Raw genomic sequence first — 20,712 nt, forward strand, 5'->3', positions numbered from 1 at the left:
GTCTATGTCAAATTACCTGATCAAAATAGTCAAAATTAAAATTCGGCAACATGTTAAAAGCCATATCGAGAACTTCCAGTTTTGGTAAATTCTGTAAATATAAAAGCAGTTAAAAGTTATTATGAGAAGATTTCATATGTTTGGATGACTGTAATTTACAAATTAGCAACATTTTATAGGTCATTCAGAACAAAATTTTTCCAATATTTTATTAAGGGCTTTCACTGATCCTCTTTTCAAGGATTTTCAAAGCCACAAAGGTAAATTTTCATATTGATTTTTCAGAATAAAATCATAAATTTTGGATCTTTTTGTCAAGTAAAAAAGCTGTGAGCGGGACGAACTTTTAATACCCTCCACAATTCGCAACGAATTTTGCAGTTTTCAAAAAAATAAAATCCGTTAAAAATTCTGTTAAAATCTTAAAAATATCGAATGTAGCCGTTATTTTAGGGTCTATACGACGACGTGGACCTGCATAGACAACTTGTATCTCAAGCCATTACAATATTCAAATTCGAAACTTGAAAAAAAATCGTTGAATAATGTAGCTAAAATCATCAAAATACCGAATATAGTGATGTACCGTTATATGGGGGCTATACGAAGACGTGGATCTGCACGGACAATTTTCCGTCTTAGGCTGTAGTATCCATTACGAATTTCAAAGACCAAATGTGGAACATTTCCGGTGAATAATGTCGCTAAAATCATCAAAATACCGAATATCGGGAGGTACCGTTATATGGGGGCTATACGAAAACGTAGACCTGCAAAGACAATTTTCTGTCATTGGTTGTAGTATCCATTACGAAATTCAAATACCAAATTTGAAACAATTCCGGTGAAAAATGTGGCTTAAATCACCAAAATACCGAAAATGAGAAGGTACAATTCAATACGCAAAGTCCTGCAGACATAATATACATTTCAGTAAAATTTAATCAGCCTTCTTCATTGCGTTCGGAATCTGGAGTGATTTCCACCGACGGACGGACATCGCTCAGTCGACATAGACATTTATGCCGATCAAGAATATACATACTTTGTGGGGTCTAAAATGTATATTTCGAGATGCTACAAGCGGAATGACAAATTTAATATACCCACTATACTATGGTGGAGGATATAAAATATTTTTCAAAAACCATCAACCATGAATTTTTTAAAGAACATTTTCAAGATCATGTTTGTGTTATTCAATAACTTTTAGATACAACATGGGGCTGGATTCTTGTTCTATTAATTCATTCATTTGACATTTCCTTCCTTTATAAATGTTTACATTTCATATTCTCATAAAAGGATCAAAAAGATTTCTTTTATATTTTTCAAGCATCACCGAGAAACGTGGTTTTTATCAGACAAACTAAGGTAGGACTAGATTTTCAAGTACGAAGTTTTAAAAGATGTTTTTCAAGAACCTTCAGATATTTTTTAAAGAATATTTTATAAGGATTGTAAAGACTAACAAACGTGACTTTTTTTCGAATATCCTGAGTTTTTATTTATTAACAAAAGTGTTTTAGGGCATAAAGAAATATTGTCGATGTGATTACATGAGAAAATTATGACAAGAAAATTCAAAGCTATTTTCTTCATTTTTAGTTTCAATTATTTCATTTTAAAATTTAACGGTCATTGTACTAAACCTAAAATCCGATTCAAAGCCAAGCAACCATCAATCAACGCCGTACAAAAATAATAAAGAGTACGTTTAATCCTATGAGAGAAAACAATTCCCATTCTCCCTTTCGCTCTCACTTGTAACAGCTGCTTTACAAATTTGACAGATTAAGATTCATGTATTCGTTCGTCGGTGTTTTTTATGTTTTGTTGTTTGCGAGAAAACAGGCAGATACTTACAACAACAATTAAAAGTTAAATATACAAAACAGAACAATTATAAATAAATTCAGTGGGCTAATTTCACTTCTTCAAAGGCCGCTATGGAAAGCCCTAAAAATCGCTATATTCTTGGTGATTGCCGGCCCGAAAATATGTGTCGATTTTGTGGGTGTGAGGATAAGGAAAATGTGAATATTTTCTTAGCGAAGAAAACCCCATCGCCAACCTCCTCCCAGTCGGAAAAAACAGGAATAGATGATTTACTAAGTAAAATATCAACAGTTTATCCATTTGTGGTAAGTGGTGGGGAATTTCAGGGGGGCAGGTTGTTATAATTTGGCGCTTAATCGGGTATTATTTAAAATTACATATTTTCATTTGATTTCCCCCTTTTAAATAGCTATACGAAAATGATCCACTGCCACAGCATATATGCCCCAAATGCGTAGAAAATGTATATTCATTGTATCGAGACATACAGGAAGTGCTGAGACATCAAAAGAAACTATTGAATATGCTAAGAACCGAGGAGCCACAACATGAATATTTTCGTATTTTAAATGAAATTGAGGTAATTTTAACACATTTAATTAACACATTTTCAGCTGACCTCTGCTAGACAACGAATATTTTCTCGTCGGAGAAAACCAAATTCGGCAGTTCACCACTTTCGGCCAAGCAAAGCAACTCTTTACCTCTTTTGAGTCTATTTTCTTTCTGTTACGGTGTAAGTTCTTGGACTTTTTTCAATTTCAATGGGTTTACTCCGAGCTCATTTTTCAATATTTGCCGAATGGAATATTGCGATATGTTCAGCTCACGAGCCATTTTTCGGCCACTGCGAAGCGGGTTTCGATCAAGTCGCTTCTTTACTTTTCAAACCATTTCTGCTGATGTTGCTCTTCTCTTCCGTCCACTTCCACGACATTGGTACGAGACACAAAAGATTTATTCACGTTTAAATGCTGGAGTGCTCTAACGATAGCCACTTTTGGTTTTCCAGCCAAATATAAAGAAATCACACTATCACGCTTGAATTCCATCACGAATAACTTGTTTCTAGAAAATTCTCACCAAACTGCTTTTGTACGCTTGTAAACAATATAATTAGCTGTCAGTGGAATAATTTTAACAGCTGCCGGTCGAATGGCTTTGAAATGACAGCAGTCTGTATAAAGTATGCATTTGCTTATGACTAATATTAGTTGGATTTTGAAAATAATGAAAATCATTATTTAAGCCGGACCGAACTTCCTAATTTCTCACGAAGAAAAATTGTAGACTAAGGTTTGTAAACAAATCACTGTGGCGCAGAAGGAGGTACAAAATCAGAAAGCAACATTCATCATTTAAAGCAAGAAGAATATAACAAGGTTTTTTTCGAGCTATATGTCAACAGTTTTTGTTTTATTTCATTTTCAAAAATAAATGTTGTTATCGAAAATGAGGAAGTATTACTTTGTGAAGTCTACCCAAATGGCCCATTTTCAATGTTCGATTCTCAGTGTTTTACCACTATCATCAATATATCTCATTAGAATTGTTCCAAATTGCCCCCGGACCATTTACACTTTTACAATTTCGGATACCTTTCAGTAATGAAGCATCCTAGTAAAACATTAATATATGGGATGGAAATCGACTCCATTTGAATTGTGGAATCGTCTTTGGCTCATAAAAAGATATTTCTTTTGTTGAAAGTATAATTACATATTTTCAAAATTCAATCTGAGTTTGAATTAAAAGATTAGAAAACAAGTAAAAAGCAGCTATGTTCGTCATTTAATAACATCCACCATTTCAAAGGAACTTTAATATTTTCAAAAAATTCCGAAAACTACCATTTAAATGAAACCCGTTATGTGGGGGTTATACGAAGACATGGACCTGCATACAAAAAATTTTTTGCCATAGGTTATAGTACTCATTAGGATCTTCCAGTACGACATTTGAAACGATTCCGATGGATAAAGTTGCTGAAATCATCAAAATACCGAAAATCGTTAGGTACCGTTATATGGGGGCTATACGAAGACTTGGATCGGCATACAAACATTTTTGTCATTGGCTGTAGTACCCATTACATAATACATAATTTGAAGCAGTTCCAGTGAATAATGACGCTAAAATTTTTATATTAAAATCAAAATGCCGATGATCGGGCGGTACCGTTATATGGGGGTTATACGAAAAGTGGACCGACATGGTCCATTTACGAACTTAACATGCCTACTGGTAAACTATGCATGTATGCAAAATTTTAGCCTTCTATCTCAAATCGTTCGAAAGATAGCGTGATTACAACAGACAGACGGACATCGCTAGATCGTCTTAGAATTTTACGCTGATCCAGAATATATATACTTTGTAGAGTCTACTATGAATATTTCGAGAAGTTACAAACGGAATGACAGAGTTAATATACCTTCCATAGTATGGTGGAGAGTATAATAAAATAATAAAAATATTTATACCAAAACGAGCCGAATTGACTTCCATCACACACCTGAAAGTAAAGTAAAATGTTTACTAAATCATTTCCTTTTGTCAGACCTTGCAAGATTCTTCTGAGGCCCACTGATCAGCATTACACTCAATATAAATTTCATATTGGTTTTAATATATCTTTTGAAGATTGCAAATATGCTAGTGTTATATCTAGGATCTTTGATATTGAAAATTAGCCATATCGACCCACGTAAGGTATAGCTAACATATAACGGTACATCCTGACTCTCGAACAAATCGTAGATTTTATATGGGCATATGTTTGAACATTGACAGTGATATAACCGCATGTTCTCCAACAGCATTTTTCGAGTAATATCCGTATCTAAAAAGTCAAAGGTTATAAAACTACGATTTTTAAAGAAATTGTCAGAACGTTTTGAGGAAAATTTTTAAATTTTGAGAATATTTTTCTCTTTTTAATGCTCTTTTTTTCTTCTTCTTTTCAGAATTCTTCAAGGTCAACAAAACTATTTATAAAAGCTTCCTATAGTGTTGACATCAATCAAAATACCCCCATAAAGATGTTGACATTTCCCTCCAGTGGAGATATTATATCCGATGAAAGTTCAATTCTTAAAAGCAACGATAAAATTAAATTACCACCTAATGAAAAACTGGTACAAAATATTCAAACAAAATTAGAACTTAATGGATGCACAATTAAACGTGTTAAAATATCACAAAATGAAACTAGATTACATCCATCGATTGATTCAGCTGATGACGTCGTCGCCGACGTCGATTGTCCGTATTGTGAAAGGAAATTTGTTAGCGAAAAGCAATTGGCAGAACATCAGGTCGAACATTTAAATATATCCAGCTATAAACTATTTGAAAAACGACAGTTGCCGAAACATTTGAGACGTGGACGTCTCATTTGTGTGAATAACGAAAAGAATATTCGTTGCCTGAATTGTTGGCAAGTGTTCAAGGACAATAAAAGTATTTTACAACATTGGTCGAACAGTGATTGCTATTACTATTGTTTCATATGCGGCAAAGAGTTTCCACATTCACCGAAAGTTTTACGAGAACATATGCCCTCGGCACATGGTATTAGTTTTCGCTCAATTATGAAACAATTCTATCTTAATCGAGTTGCACCTACCACAAAACTCTCTTCATTAAGTCAAACGTCATCACAATTGAAATTGCCACAGCTTGTAATGAGTAGCAATTCCATGTTGGTTCGTGCAAATCCTATTCCACGCAAAAAGAAACGATATTACTACAAAGATGGCAAGGTATACCATGAATACAATTCTCACTAATATTATATTATTATAATGCTTTTAATTCCGCAGAGCTCCACGAAAAATCCCGATGGCTCTTTCTCTTGTAACATTTGTCATAAAGTCTTTTCAAACTACCGATCCAGCAATTCTCACATGCGCATTCACAACATACCGGACCTATACGCCAGACGAGTAACTAGCAAAAACTGTGATGAATTATTATTACCAGATTTCCCGCAAACATCGAATAGTATAAAGAAACTCACACCTCCACCGGTGCCCCTATCATTTAGAACTGCTCAACCTAGCCCTATGTATCCATCCTCAAGGCCGTCTTATAAAGAATTCAGCCACAATATGATTGTCCCCAGTATTCCCACTAAGCATTCAAATTTCATGGGCAACAATTCCAGTTCTTCATGGAAAAATATGGGACATCACCCTCCTCAAAGGGCCAGATACGAAACTGATGATTCGGAATTATTATTCCCCACACTTAAAGAAGACTTGGAATGTTTACAGGCAACTGTAAAATCCGAACCTATTGACGATATAAACGCACCATCGGAATTCAGTAATCAATGGAAATGTTTTATTTGCCACGAGACATTTGGTACATCGAAAGAGTATAATATGCATGCTATGTTTGTTCATAATATAAGTGAATAGATTTTAAGATATAAAAGTATTTTCTTTTAATTTTCAAAAAAAAGGCGAATTTTATTTATATGTACTTAAATATATGAATTTGTGCAATTTTATTTAAAACTAGAAAAAAATGGATGTGTTTAGAAGCATTTTTAAGAGGAAGTCCTCAGAGTACAAATTGAGTATTGTAACCAATCACTTACTGATTCCGAAAACGAATATACATACCATTGAGTTATTTCAATTAAATGCAAAGAAAATTGCAGCAAATCACTCATTCTAATCCATATGGAACATCGGTGTTATTCCGCTAGATAATATCTATACTCTATAGGACGTTCACAGCGAAGTGGCACTGGACCGGGCCACTCCCGTAATAGTTATTATTCTGGCAATTTTGTACTTCTTGAATTGAATTTTTTTATCAGCTGATCATTCCCCAATGGTTTTAAAAACATATCTGCGTATATTCCTGAGCTTTAGGAATGTAATTAAAAATTGTCAATTGTTATACATTTTGCTAACAATGTTCCATTATTTCTCCTCCATCTCGGTTCCTTATTTTTACTTTTAGACAAGAATCTTTGCAGGCTAATGAAACGCGGCCCTGTATGTAGACAGTCAGAGCAGTTTCAATTAATCCTAAACTTATTTATGTTAGCAAATTGTTACCATGGCAGGATAGCTGGACAGCCTTGAGTTTAAAAACGGTATTCACTTTGAGAACAAAGAGAAAATGAAGGCGACTTTATATCTGTTTTCAATGCTTTCAAATAGAAAGAACAGTCGGCATGGCAAACTCCCATATACTCCCTAATAGAGTTATCAAATTTTCAACTCGCTTTCTTCGTCATTACTGCTATATTTGTGTCCAATTAAAGAAAAGACACAGTTGCATCCTCTCACAAACTATTGGCAATTTGACATTCCATTTTTATCTTGTCGAAATATCCTAAAAGCCCATAAAGTACTGTATCATTGATGAGTATTTAATCGAAGTCGATTTTTTACAAAGTCCTTGTTCTTTGAAGATCTCCATTGTTTGGTACAGATATAATATACCGGATTTGTTTACACTTGTTTATACCCTCCACCATTCTATGGAGGGTGTATTAGCTTTGTTATTCCGTTTGTAACTCCTCGAAATATTCATAATAGAGCCTACTGGATCAGCGTAAAATTCTAAGACGATCTAGCGATGTCTGTCTGTTGTAATCACGCTATCTTCCGAACGAATTGCATAGTTTACTAGTTGGCAGGTTAAGTTTGTAAATGGGCCATGTCGGTCCACGTTTTTGTATAGCCCCCATACAACGGTACCTTCCGACATTCGGTACGTTCATGATTTTAGCGACATTATTTACCGGTAATTTCATATTTAAAGTTCGTGCAGGTCCACGTCTCCGTATAGTCCTCATATATCGGTTTTCATTTAAGTGGTAGTTTTCGGATTTTTTTAGTACCTCCCGATATTCGGTATTTTGATGATTTTAGCAACATAATTGTTAGCACCAGCACAGCTTTTTACTTGTTTACTTTCATAATCATAATACACTATACCTCACTGGTACAGGTTATCATAGAAATCGCATATAAAATACATGTCGTAGCATATGCAGGTAATTGTACTACCGCATACATGTTTCATCCGATTTGTTATTTAATTTGTTGGTGCAATTTCCTTTTGTTTATCAAGATGGGCTATTTATTCTAGATGCCTCCCTAATTCAGATATTTTAAAGGCTTCGCAAAAGTTTCCAATAAAATTGGCTGTAAATTGTTTTCAATAGATATTTCATTTAATTCCAAAAACTTCAATGGAATCCACCATGTCCTTATAAGATACTGGGACCATCCTCAATTTGAACAGATCAAAAAATTTTACCGCATATCCAATCCACTTGGTGGCAATTTGATAGGTAATTTTAAATGTATAGCATACATTTACATACAAGCATATATATGTTTAATATAGCTTCAAATTTCATTGATATACATATTCATATATTCCTCTTTTGGGTACACAGTTACCTGAAACGATTCTTCGGCCAGATTGTTTAGTTTGTTTCCACGTAAACTTAAATGTTCCAGCTCGTCCAGATTCATAAAGGCTCGCCTTTCTATGCGCTCAATTTTGTTATCATCCAAATGCAGTTTTCTCAAGGCCTAATAAACATTTTACAATAATGCAAAATTATAAACTCTTAAAATTGCTTAGATTCCTACCTACCTCTAAATCGAAAAACGTATGCTGTGATATTTGAGTCATGTGATTGAAACGGAAAGAAATTTCCTCAAGTTTCGAATGTATATCACCCTGAAATGAAATTGGAAATGATAATTTTATTACTTAATTCAGTACAGGTCTCTCTCTCTCTCAGACTCACTCTCACCTGAAACGTGCCCTTCATTACTTGTTCAATGCGATTATCGTGCAATTCCAAAAGTCTTAGATTTTTCAAAAAATGAAAACTGGTATCACTCATACTTTGTATTTTATTATTACTCATATCTAGTTCCTGCAATGAGGTCAGATGTCGCAATGGTTCAGCTGGCAATGCAGTACCCGAAAAACCATGGGCAATTTTCAATGAAATCAAAGAATGACCAATCTAAAACCCAAGAAAAAAATAAACATTTTAATTAGTTTACATATTTTTTAGTTAAAAACACCCACCTCATCAAATGCATCATTTTCAATACTTTGTATACTATTCTCACTGAAATCCAAACGCTTCAGTCCCCGCACATGTTTAAAGGCATGTGCCTGTATATTGCTCAGGCTCGCTCTGACTATTTGCAAATCTTCCAGCTCCACACCGAAATCCTTGAAATCATCCGGCCCTATGGATGTTGCACTCATCCGGGACATGGACAGTGAGCGCATATTCCTCATTCTGGTCATACTTTTTACAAATGAATAAAAAGACATTTTTGATATTGCATGGGGGAAATAATGAACTTACTTGCGCAAAGTTTGTAGATTTGTCGGGTCGTTTTGATCTCCGCTTAAATCTAGTTTAAGCAACGTATATTGCATAGCGTTGAATGTTTCCATTGGTTGTTCGATTTTGATTTTATTATCGCGCATACTTATGACTCTGTAAAAAAAAAAAACAAAATTTTGCTATTAATAAAAGTCACAAAATTTAAAATTTTAATTTATTTTTTATACCCTCCACCTTGAAAAGGACGGTATATTAGCTTGGCATTCCGTTTGTAACATCCCTAAATATTCGTCGTAGACCCCATAAAGTCATGATCGGCATAAAATTCTATGTCGATTTAAAGATGTCCGCCTGTCTGTCTATCCGTCTGTTGAAATCACGATGCAGCCCATATTATTTGACGAAGCGCTTCATTTGCCAGAACAATTTGTATTGCGTCAAGGATTGTTGGTATTGAAAATGAAAATATGGTGAATATAAAAATACGAAATGAAAATTGAAAATATCGGTCCACGTTTTGGTACAGCCGCCATACAACAGTACCTCCCGATATTCTGTATTTTGATGATTTTCGCCACATTCTTTCACTGGTCGATCTAAAAATTGGTATTTGTAGGTCATAGTTCTAGCTCCGGTGGCGAAACATTTTAAGTATAGTCCACGTTTTTTTTTGTAGTCCCGTATAACGGTACCTTCCCATAATCGGTATATTGATGATTTTTGCCACATATTTCCACGTTGTTCGTATAGCCCCCAAAATTTTCCACGGATTTGTCTAAAAATTTGTATTTGTGATTCATAATGGGGCAGGTTTATGTCTACGTTTTCCTATTGCGCATATATAACGATACCCACCGATACTCCATATTTGGATAATACTAGCCACATTTACTAACAAAATTGTTTGTATTTGTAATTTAAAGTGGAACACGTTTGAGTTCAGATACTTTTATATAAAAATGTTTTCTTTACCCAAAGATGGAGGGTATTAAAACTTCGGTTATTTTAATAAAGAAGAAAAGATTAATCCGTAAAATTGCCATACAAGGGCATGTTTACGTTAGAGCTTTTGTTCCGGTTTAACCTTCTTTATGAAGACTTATTTGAGGTATATGTAACGAAATTGACAATTTAAACCAACTGGATTTCTTTACAGCGTAAGACCTATATCGCGACAAAAACGTAAGACCTATATCGCGACAAAAACGTAAGACCTATATCGCTAGCGCACCAGAAGAATTTGTTAAAATTCTTCTAAAACCGTAAATAAATAATTTATCTTTACACTTTATATTTTTATTTTTATTTCTTTAAATCATTTCTTTCCTTACAATTTAAGCAGCATTTTTGGTGGCCATTTTGCGCTGTAAATGAAGAGAGGAACCCATATTGTAACCATTCTTGGTTGCCGCGTGCTGAGTGCGATGGTGCTGAGTCCTGTTGGAATGTCCAAGGTCTGCAGCCAAAATGTTTGCGGGCCCAAGGCTTTAATACACCCTCCAGAATATTTTCACGATTTTGATGCCACGGTCGATTAATACGAGCGGAGAGCGACCATCGGCTGTTATGGCGGCCCACACCATCACCATGACCGCCGCTTGATTTCTGGTGGCCAACCGAAGGTGTACATTTTCAGCTGAATTCGTTGGAAAGTAAACACGATCATTTTGTTTGGTTACAAACTGCAGGACGACAAAGGTTTTCCTTCAAGCGAAGCAACTCTTTAGCTATTTTTAGTTTTTTGGAATTTCAATGGCTTTACCCGGGGCTCATTTATCAATATTTGCTGAATGGAATATTGCGATATGTTCAGCTCACGAGCCATTTTTCAGGCACTGCGACGCGGCTTTCGATGAAGTCACTTCTTCACTTTTCGAACCATTTCTGCTGATGTTGCTGTTTTCTTCCGTCCACTTCCTTGACTTCGGGCTACGCTACCAGTATCACGGTAACGAGCGATGGTACGAGAAAGATTTATTCACATTTAAATGCTGGAGTGCTCTAACGATAGCCACTTGTGGTTTTCTAGCCAAATATAAAGAAATCACAATATCACGCTAGAATTCCATCACGAACAACTTTTTTCTAGAAAATTCTCACCAAAATGCTTTTGTATGCTTTTAAACAATATAATGACCTATCACTGGAATAATTTTAACAGCAGGACGAGTGGCTTAGAAATTACAGCAGTCTGAGGATGGTTGCAGTTTCTTCATCTCACCCCGTAATTAGTCACCTGTTCAGTTATTCCATTCTTCATAGTTTTAGTCAATTCCACCCCTTTCATGATCGCTTTCCTTGCAACTTGTAGGAGTAGGCTATTCCCAGTTGCTTACTGAAGATTGCACCTCTCGTGTCTTTCTCTATCTTTCCATCCATTCATCTTCCTGCTTGGAATCACTAACTAAACTTTAGTCATTTTGATTAGAAGTTGATCATAGTCACACATACAGAGATATTGAGATTTCAATGTCAATTTTACAGTGTTTTTAAGTCATTTTAAACATATATTATAAAACTTCTAAAATTTTGCCATTTCGAAGTTAATGAGCTCATATTCTATGTCATTTACATGAGTATGTACATTATTAACTAATCCAACCCAGTTACACTAATTATCTATTCATTTAAATTAGTCTCAATACCCGGCGAAAATTTAATTTAAACATTCTAGTCAATGTGCTAATGTTCAATTCTAGGTCCACAACAAGAAGCACAGAAGTATGGCTTCTTAGCAACAATTAGAAAACGTGATTGAATTGGTAATGGTTGCGACGGCGATAGGACAATATTCAACAGTGCAACCGGTATCATAATTATGGTGTGGAAACAAGATTGTTATTTACTGCATGTTTATTATATTTAGGTGTGCATGTAGCTGGTGGTGACTGGCGTTCACGTTTTCTCATCAATATACCCTCGAACATACGATGTCTCTAAATGGCTAAGTGACGAAATCGGCTTAAAAGACAAAGGCAATAGAAATAAAGCAACCTCCAAGTGGATGGATGCAGTCACGGGCCAATGTACGAATTTGCAAATAAAAAAACATTTCAGAGTGTGGATTTGAAACACATACTCGTACACATTTACACACACTAGCTGCCACGAAAAACACTAGACTTATTTTTGCTGATTTTTTCACCTGTTTATTGAATGTTACAACAAAATGGTAACGTGGCCGGTCTTCAAATCCTCTGCTGTAGTTCAATAATCTTTTAAGTGGATGTATTCTTTGTTAATTTCAATTATGAACAAGACCTGTAGAAATGTAGGCATGGGATATTGCAGGGGCTCTTAAAGAATTTAAATAGAATTAAGGACTTTGTACAGATGGAAATTCGCAAGTAAACCAAGTAAAAACTGCCGTGCCGAACTTTGAATACCCTTTCAAATACCAAATTTCAAATTTTTCCGTTGAATAGCGTGACACAAATCTTCAAAATGCCGAATATCTGGAGGTACCTAAATTTAGTCCTATATTGACAGTTTTATGCAAGGACGTTTCTTACATAATGGAAACACACAGGGTGAGATGAAAAAACTGCAATCAACTTCGGACTGATGCCATTTCTAAGCCACTCGTCCGACAGCTTTTGAAATTATTCCAGTGACAGCTCATTATATTGTTAAAAAGTGTACAAAAGCATTTTGGTGAGAATGCTCCAGAAAAAATGTTATTCGTGATGGAATTAAAACGTGATAGTGTGATTTCTTTATATATGGTTGGAAAGCCACAAGTGGCTATCGTTAGAGCACTCCAGCATTTAAATGTGAATAAATATTTTGTGTCTCGTACCATCGCTTGTGACCGTGATACTCGTAGCGTAGACCAACGTCAAGGAAGTGGACGGAAGAAAACAGCAACATCAGCAGAAATGGTTCGAAAAGTAAAGAAGCGACTTGAGGCCTGCGTCGCAGTGTCCGAAAAATTTCTCGTGAGCTGAACATATCTCAATATTTCATTCAGCAAATATTGAAAAATGAGCTCGGGGTAAAGCCATTGAAATTCCAAAAATTGCAACTACTTACACCGCAACAGAAAGAAAATAGACTCCAAAAAAGCTAAAGAGTTGCTTCGCTTGGCCGAAAGTGGTGAACTGCCGAATTCAGTGTTCTCTGATGGGAAAAACATTCGTTTTCCAGCAGTTTCTAAACAAACGAAATGATCGTGTTTACTTGCCAAAGAGGTCAGCTGAAATTCGCACCTTCGGTTGGCCACCAGAACTCAAGCGCCGGCCATGGTGATGGTGTGGGCCGTCATAACAGCCGATGGTCGCTCTCCGCTCGTATTAATCGACCGTTACATCTGAATAAATTCTGGAGTTTGAAATTAAAGCCTTGGACACGCAAACATTTTGGCCGCAGACCTTGGACATTCCAACAGGACCATCGCATTCAGCACGCGCCATTCAAGAATGGTTACAAAATGAGGTTTCTCGCTTCATTTCCAACGCACAAGCAAGGTTGGAACTAACAAATGCCAAAAAAAAATTGTTACTAAAAACATTTCCGCAGCTCGTTTAATATGCCCCATACTAATATATTCTTCCATAAACTGTTGGTATTCCATTTTTAGTTCAGGGTTGGCGCATAATTTTTTTTCAATGTTCAAAAATCTTGCCATAGCTCTTTTACGTGAATCTCCTAATTCAACGTCTTCCCTGAAGGGAAGTCTGACCATAAACCGGCCATCACTCGCTAACGATGTTGTTGAGCCATAATTTGACATACAAAAGTCATCCTCTGTCACTGCTTGATTGTCGCTCACCTCCTCTATCTCCCAAAATTTTTCCAGAGTAGTAGTAGCTACAATTTTCTTGCTGCTTCCCTTTTTTTTCCGTAGTCGGCCCCGACAGTATCCATCCTATCTTCGTCCTCTGCGCCAATATACTATCTTTTTTGTGAATACCATCTTGAAGGATTTCGTGGTAGACATCGCTTCCAATCAGCACGTCGATTCTATCTGACGACGTAAAGTCCGGATCTGCTAGCGTAAAATTTTTCCATTTATCTATATCGTATTCACACGTTGGATCCCGCTGAACTGAAGCCAACTCAGGAAGTACGACTGCCTCTATATTCACAGCGAAATCGCTTAAAAATCTGGGTTTCACTTCGATAATAACTTTCGATGTTGCTTTACCGACGACTGCTCCTCCAAGTCCATGCAGTGTTACATCTGTTCTTTGCTTTGGCAACTGCAATATCTGTACGGCTTCCACGCTGATTGAAGACGCCTGAGCACAAGGATCGATTAAGGCTCTCAAGGTGATGTATTCGTTTTGCGTCGATTTTACTCGTATCTGTGCTGTTGCAATACATGATGCATTTCTTTAATTGTGGCAGATGTTGATTTTCCTTTGTCGATCATCTCAAGCATACGCTTCGCCGGAAATGGGCCAAAATACCGCAGAGCAACATTCGGACAGCGTGTGACGGTTTCATTGGCCTTTCGAAGGCCATAATTCGTGCCAAAGGTGACCATTTCGAACAAATCTAAACTTATTCTAAAATTTGATGCTATTTCCGACATTTTTAGCTTTCATTCAATAAAATTAAAAAAAAAATAAATTATGGCGTTTGACTTTGTTGCATTTTTTTATTTCACCCTGTATGGGAGCTATAGATATATCTGAACTGATTTTCGCCAATATTTCAGATACTTGTCTCTGGGTTGAATTCTGTTGGAAGTGCAAAAATTCAGTTCATTATGATATTAGCCATATGGTGCACAATAATCCTGAAATCGATTAAAGGAGTATATGTATGGAGGAATCGGAAATATATGGAAGTTATATCCAAATCAAAACCGGTCTTGACAAAATTTTGGTCACTTATTTCTGAGCTGTATCTGATACCTGGTACCAACGATAATTGTTGTGGAGTGCATATTACGCATGTGAGGGACTTGAAACCCCAAATCGGATGAAACGTATATATGGGAGCTATAGCTATATCTGAACCGATTTTCACCAAATTTGACGTACTTGCTTTTAGACTTAATTCGGTCGGATATGTCAAAATTCAGGTCATTTAATACACAATTAACACAAAATCGGTTGATGATATATATGGGAGCTATATCTAAATGTGAACCGATTCTTACCAATTTCAATGGTCCTTGAGCCAAACCAATATTGTTTGGAAAATTTCATCTCAATCGTATAATAAATGCGACCTGGATTTGGTTCACAGAGATACATGGACAGACGGACGGACAGGCAAACGGACTGCCATGCATTAAAAATCCATTTGAAAACACTTACCATTTTAAAAGAACAAGTAAAAAAACATTAAGTACGGCCGGGTCAACCTTTTAATATACTCCACCTTCGGGTAAAGGAAACATTAGAAGAAATGTGGCAAAAACCATTCAAATGCCGAATATCGGGAGGTACTGTTATATGGGGGCTATACCAAATCATGGACCCATACATGCAATGTTTCGCCACCGGAGGTGGAACCCATTATGACCAACAAATACCAATTTTTAGACAGATCCGTGAAGAAATGTGGCAAAAAAAATTTAAATACCGAATATCGAGAGGTACCTTTATATGGGGGCTATACCAAAACGTGGACCTATACATGCAATGTTTTGTCACACGCACAGGGATCCGTTATGACCTACAGATACCAATTTTCAGACAAATCCGTAAAAAAATGTGGCATAAATCATCAAAATAACGAATATCGGGAGGTACCGTTATATGGGGACTATACCAAAACGTGGACCGATATATCTCATTTTCAATACCAACCATCCTAGACACAATACAAATTGCTCTGCTAAATTTTGATTTTGATTTCAACATAAAGACAGACGGACATCGTTAAATCGACTTAGAATTTTATGCTGATTATGAATATATATAATTTATAGGGTCCACAACGAATATTTAAGGGTGTTACAAACGGAATGACAAAGTTAATATACCCTCCTTTTCAAGGTGGAGGGTATAAAAATCGTGAAAAAAATACCTCTCAAATTAAACCCTTTATATGGGGGCTATATAAACACGTGTTCCTTTATAGGTAATTATTTGTCGTGGGTTTTAGTACCCATTACGAACTTCAATAACAAAATTTTGAAACAATCCTGGGGAACAACGCCGCTAAAATCATCAAAATACCGAGGATTGGATGGTATCATTGAAATACCGAATATAGGAGGCTATACTCAGACTTGAATCCGCACACGCGATTTTTTGTTATAGGCTGTATTTGAAACAGTTTCAGTTAATAATGTCGCTAAAATCATCAAAATACCGAATATCGGAAAGTATCGTTATATAGGGGCCATACGAAAACATGGACCACCTATATGTACAATGTTCCACCACCGGAGCCGAAACCCATTACGAACTACGAATACCATTTTTTTAGATATATCCGTGAAAAATGTGGCGAAAATCATCAAAATTCCGAATATCGGGAGGTACCGTTATGTGGGGGCCATACCAAAACGTGGATCGATATATATCATTTTCCATACCAACCATCCTAGACACAATACAAACTTTTGTGCCAAAAAAGCTCAATGTGGGTTGTATTGTGATTTCAACAGACAGACAGACATCGTTAAATAGACATAGAATTTAATGCTGACATTGAATATATATACCTTATGACGAATATCGATTTATGTGCACATAGGGTCACACAATGGAAAAGATATTGCTTGACTACACCAAAATAATGAAAACTTGCTATTTTTATTATATGCTTACCTCAACACGTCAAACTTATTGAATAGTTTGTGATGTAAATGTGTCAAATTATTCCCCGAAAGATCCAAAATTTGTAAGCTGCTCGTTAAGCTGTCGAATGCCATGGGTGAAATTTCCGTCAAACCACAATAACGCATATAAATTTCCCGAATTTTGGCCGGTTTGAAAGCATCATCCTAAATTTAATATATTTTTAAGAAACGACAAGAACAGAAATGAAGAAATTTTATAAACACACTTTTTTACAAATAAAATAGTTTTCACTTTTAAAAAATCCAAATAATGATGCTATTGAAAGAGACAATAAAAAAACAGATTTTCAAAAGACTACTCACCATCATCGTATGTATTGGATTACCATCCAAAAACGTTCGATTAACAATTTCGAAATATTTAAATGAATTTGGTGGCAACATACTGATATTATTATATTCCAAATGCAAATTGTCCAAATTAAGCTTTGCGTTGGCCTTTATTTCGTACGTTTCGTTGCCGCTCAAAGACCATATCACATTGTGTGATATGTCTAGGGTACGTAAACTTTTCAATGGACCCAATGCATCATAGGGTATCTCGGAGAGTATGTTATCCGTTAGTAAAAGTTTCATTAACCTCGGCATACCATCCACAAAGACATTAGGATCAATTTCAAACAAATTGTTGCCACTCAAATCCAATGTTTCCAATATCAGCAGCCCCGAAAAACTATGCGGCTGCAGAGTTGATATACAATTGTCGCCCAACAGGAGTGTTTGCAACGAATCCTCTAGACCACGAAATGAATCCTGTTGGATGTGTGTTATGTGATTATGACTCAAATCTAAATGACGTAGTTTTTGTAAGTGTCTAAATGATTTTGATGGGATTTCCACCAGATCATTTTGTGGCAGTATTAGTTCCCACAGTGAGCGCTCCAGGCCGGTAAACGCATCGTCTGGTACTTCGGTTAAATGATTCCCCGATATTTTCAAACGGTACATGCCTGTGAGAAAGTAGTAAAGGAAAATGAGACAATTGAAGGACATTGCTTCTAGCCAGTTTCTCATACCTGTTGACTGCAGAAAATATGGTTCGATTTCTCGTAACCCCGTATTTTCCATGTGCAGCATGAAAACCTGCAAAATCAAGTGTAATTTTTGTATTTCTATAGAAATGTGAAATGAAAACTATTGAATACAACGTTTGATCAAGGGTGAAGCGCAACGCAGAGTGGTGTGTGTAAAAGTGTCACTCTGGCTTTCCTTTATTCAGAACATTAAGCTCGTCTCGAAAAAGAAATGAATAAAATCACAGATATGATCCTAAACTCAATAATTAGAAGTCTATTTCCATCATAATTGTTTCCTATTTGGCATTGTTTCCTTCTTTATAAAAGTTTTCATTTCAAATATTCATAGAAAGAGACTTAAGGCTCACAGGTCAATTTTCTTACCTTCGATTGATTCACCATTCGTGGCAGTGCGGGGAAGGGCACATTTTTGCAATATACAATCCCCAGATCTGGTGATGACTTCGAACACGTACAAAGTGCGTTGTAGGCACATGGCGGATAACGCATATCCTCCAATTCACGATTGTTATAATGCAGACCCCGTGCCAGGGACATCCATATCATTATTAATAGGGTTACAATCAAAAACACGTAACCAAATTTAAAAAAGAATTCCTAAAACGGAAAAGAATAGAGATTATGGTAAAGTTAAATGAAAATACTAAAAAGTAATTGGAACAAATTAAAATCAATCGCCAATCCATGATACAATGAAATAAAGGTAACCTAATTTCAAATTACCACTCCCAGCTCTGCATTTTCTGTAATTTAGGTTGTTAAATTTCAATGCATAAAAACAGTTCCCATCTTCGATTTTGTATGAATACAATAGATTTATCAATATAGATTTTGACAATGAGATGTTGTCAAATGTATACAGGGTGAGATAAAAAAAACTGCAACTAAGTCAAAAGTCATAAATTTTACATTTTTTTAATTTTATTGAATGAAATCAAAAAATGAATCAGAATAAATGCCTAATATTATCGCGAAATATTCTGGAGAGTGTATTAAAGCCTTGGACACGCAAACATTTTGGCCGTAGACCTTGGACATTACAACAGGACTCAGCACGCGCCACCTAAGAATGGTTACAAAATGAGGTTCCTCGCTTCATTTCCAGCGCACAATGGCAACCAAAATCTCCGGATACCAATCCGTTGGAGTATAGTGTCTGGGGTATTTTAGAAAGCAAGGTTGTCACTAAAAAATACCAAAGTGTCGATCACCTCAAGCAAGCGCTTCGCCGGGAATGGGCCAAAATACCGCAGAGCAACTTTCGGGAAGCGTGTGACGGTTTCATTGGCCGTTTGAAAACCATAATTCGTGCCAAAGGTGACCAATTTGAACAAATCTAAACGTATTCTAAAATTTGATGCTATTTTCGACATTTTTTGATTTCATTCAATAAAATTTAAAAAAAATATGTGAAAATTATGGCATTTGTCGTTTTTGGAGTTTTTTTATTTCACCCTGTATAGATTGAAGACTATCAGGACTGCTGCACTGTGAAATTTAAAAAAAAAGGAGTGAAATCGGAAGAAGTCCCACATTTGTCGAAAATAACGAAAGTGTTTTGTAAAATAAAATTAGTAGTTTTTATGGTATATACCACAGTACAATAAAAAGGTTAGATAAAGCTACCAGCTGGTTATAATTGTCTTCTGTCAATTATTGCTCTGTTCCAATTATTGCTAGTTTTGCAATTTTCTTCGATATCATGAAGGGAAAATCGGTTATTGTATATTAGGGTCTATACGACGACGTGGACCTGCATACGCAACTTTTGTCATAAGCCTGCACAGACAATTTTCTGGTATAGGCTGTAGTATCCATTACGAACTTCAAATATAAAATTTGAAATAATTCCGGTAAATAATGTAGCTAAAATTATCAAAACACCGAATATCAGTGGGTACTAAATATAAATATACTAAATTTAAGATACTTCCGGAAAATAATGTCGGTAAAATAATCAAAATACGGAAAATATGCGAAGACGTGGACCTGTACAGAAAATTTTCTGTCACAGGCTGTAGTATTCATTACGAACTTCAAATACTAAATTTAAAATAGTTCCGGTAAATAATGTCCTAAATCATCAAAATACCGAATATCGGGGGGAACCGTTATATGGGGTCTATACGAAGACGTGGACGTACATGGCCCATTTTCTATCATATGCTGTACCATTACGAACTTCAAATACCAAATTTGAAACAATTCCAATACTTTAGCCCATGCCAGAAAATTATTTGTGCAGGTCCACGTCTTCGTATAGCCCCCATATAACGGTACCCCCTGTATTCGGAATTTTGATGAACTTACAGCTTTTTTACTTGTTTTTTCTAATTTTCGCATTTGAATATCGTCGTATTGTCGTCGTATTGGCCCTAATATAACGGCTACATTCGGTATTTCTAAGATTTTAACGGATTTTATTGTTTTTGAGAGTTTTATTGTTTGAGTTTTATTGTTTTTGGAGGGCATTCAAAGTTCGGCCCGTTACTTGTTAAATATACTTTTTGACAATGAGATGTTGTCAAATGAATCATTTTGAAGAAGAATTGTAAACATATGTATGCTTGCATGAATTTACTTCTATAATTCTACCATGCCACCTCTAAATATTCGTCAAATACTTCATCATGTATATATATTCATGATCAGCATGAAATTCAAAGTCGATTTAAGGATGCTCGTCTGTCTGTTGAGATAAAGATACATCCTACTTTATT

General features: G+C 35.7%; 2 protein-coding genes across 3 annotated transcripts in view; one reads left to right on the forward strand and one right to left on the reverse strand.

Moving 5' to 3' along the window:
- Window positions 1–20,712, reverse strand: part of LOC101889961 (chaoptin) — a 32,356-nt gene that overhangs the window by 9,178 nt on the left and 2,466 nt on the right. The window contains exons 2-11 of one of the 2 annotated variants that reach the window (XM_059123867.1): window positions 18,356–18,589; window positions 17,972–18,038; window positions 17,259–17,905; window positions 16,924–17,099; window positions 9,209–9,343; window positions 8,920–9,139; window positions 8,636–8,854; window positions 8,473–8,559; window positions 8,274–8,408; window positions 17–91 (exon numbers count right to left, since the gene is read on the reverse strand). In XM_059123867.1, the coding sequence (XP_058979850.1) occupies window positions 17–91; window positions 8,274–8,408; window positions 8,473–8,559; window positions 8,636–8,854; window positions 8,920–9,139; window positions 9,209–9,343; window positions 16,924–17,099; window positions 17,259–17,905; window positions 17,972–18,038; window positions 18,356–18,589 (1,995 nt within the window). Of the gene's footprint in view, window positions 1–16; window positions 92–8,273; window positions 8,409–8,472; window positions 8,560–8,635; window positions 8,855–8,919; window positions 9,149–9,208; window positions 9,344–16,923; window positions 17,100–17,258; window positions 17,906–17,971; window positions 18,039–18,355; window positions 18,590–20,712 lie in introns of both variants that reach the window. The other variant, XM_059123862.1, reaches the window with a different exon arrangement.
- On the forward strand, window positions 1,708–6,343 carry LOC101889789 (uncharacterized). Its single transcript, XM_005176305.4, has 4 exons — window positions 1,708–2,144; window positions 2,249–2,419; window positions 4,806–5,603; window positions 5,664–6,343. Exons 1-4 carry the CDS (start codon window positions 1,950–1,952, stop codon window positions 6,261–6,263), a joined length of 1,764 nt encoding a protein of 587 aa, XP_005176362.3. The 5' UTR covers window positions 1,708–1,949; the 3' UTR covers window positions 6,264–6,343.

This window comes from Musca domestica, unplaced genomic scaffold (assembly GCF_030504385.1).
Source record: "Musca domestica strain aabys unplaced genomic scaffold, Musca_domestica.polishedcontigs.V.1.1 1, whole genome shotgun sequence".
In the NCBI taxonomy this organism is placed as follows: domain Eukaryota; kingdom Metazoa; phylum Arthropoda; class Insecta; order Diptera; family Muscidae; genus Musca; species Musca domestica.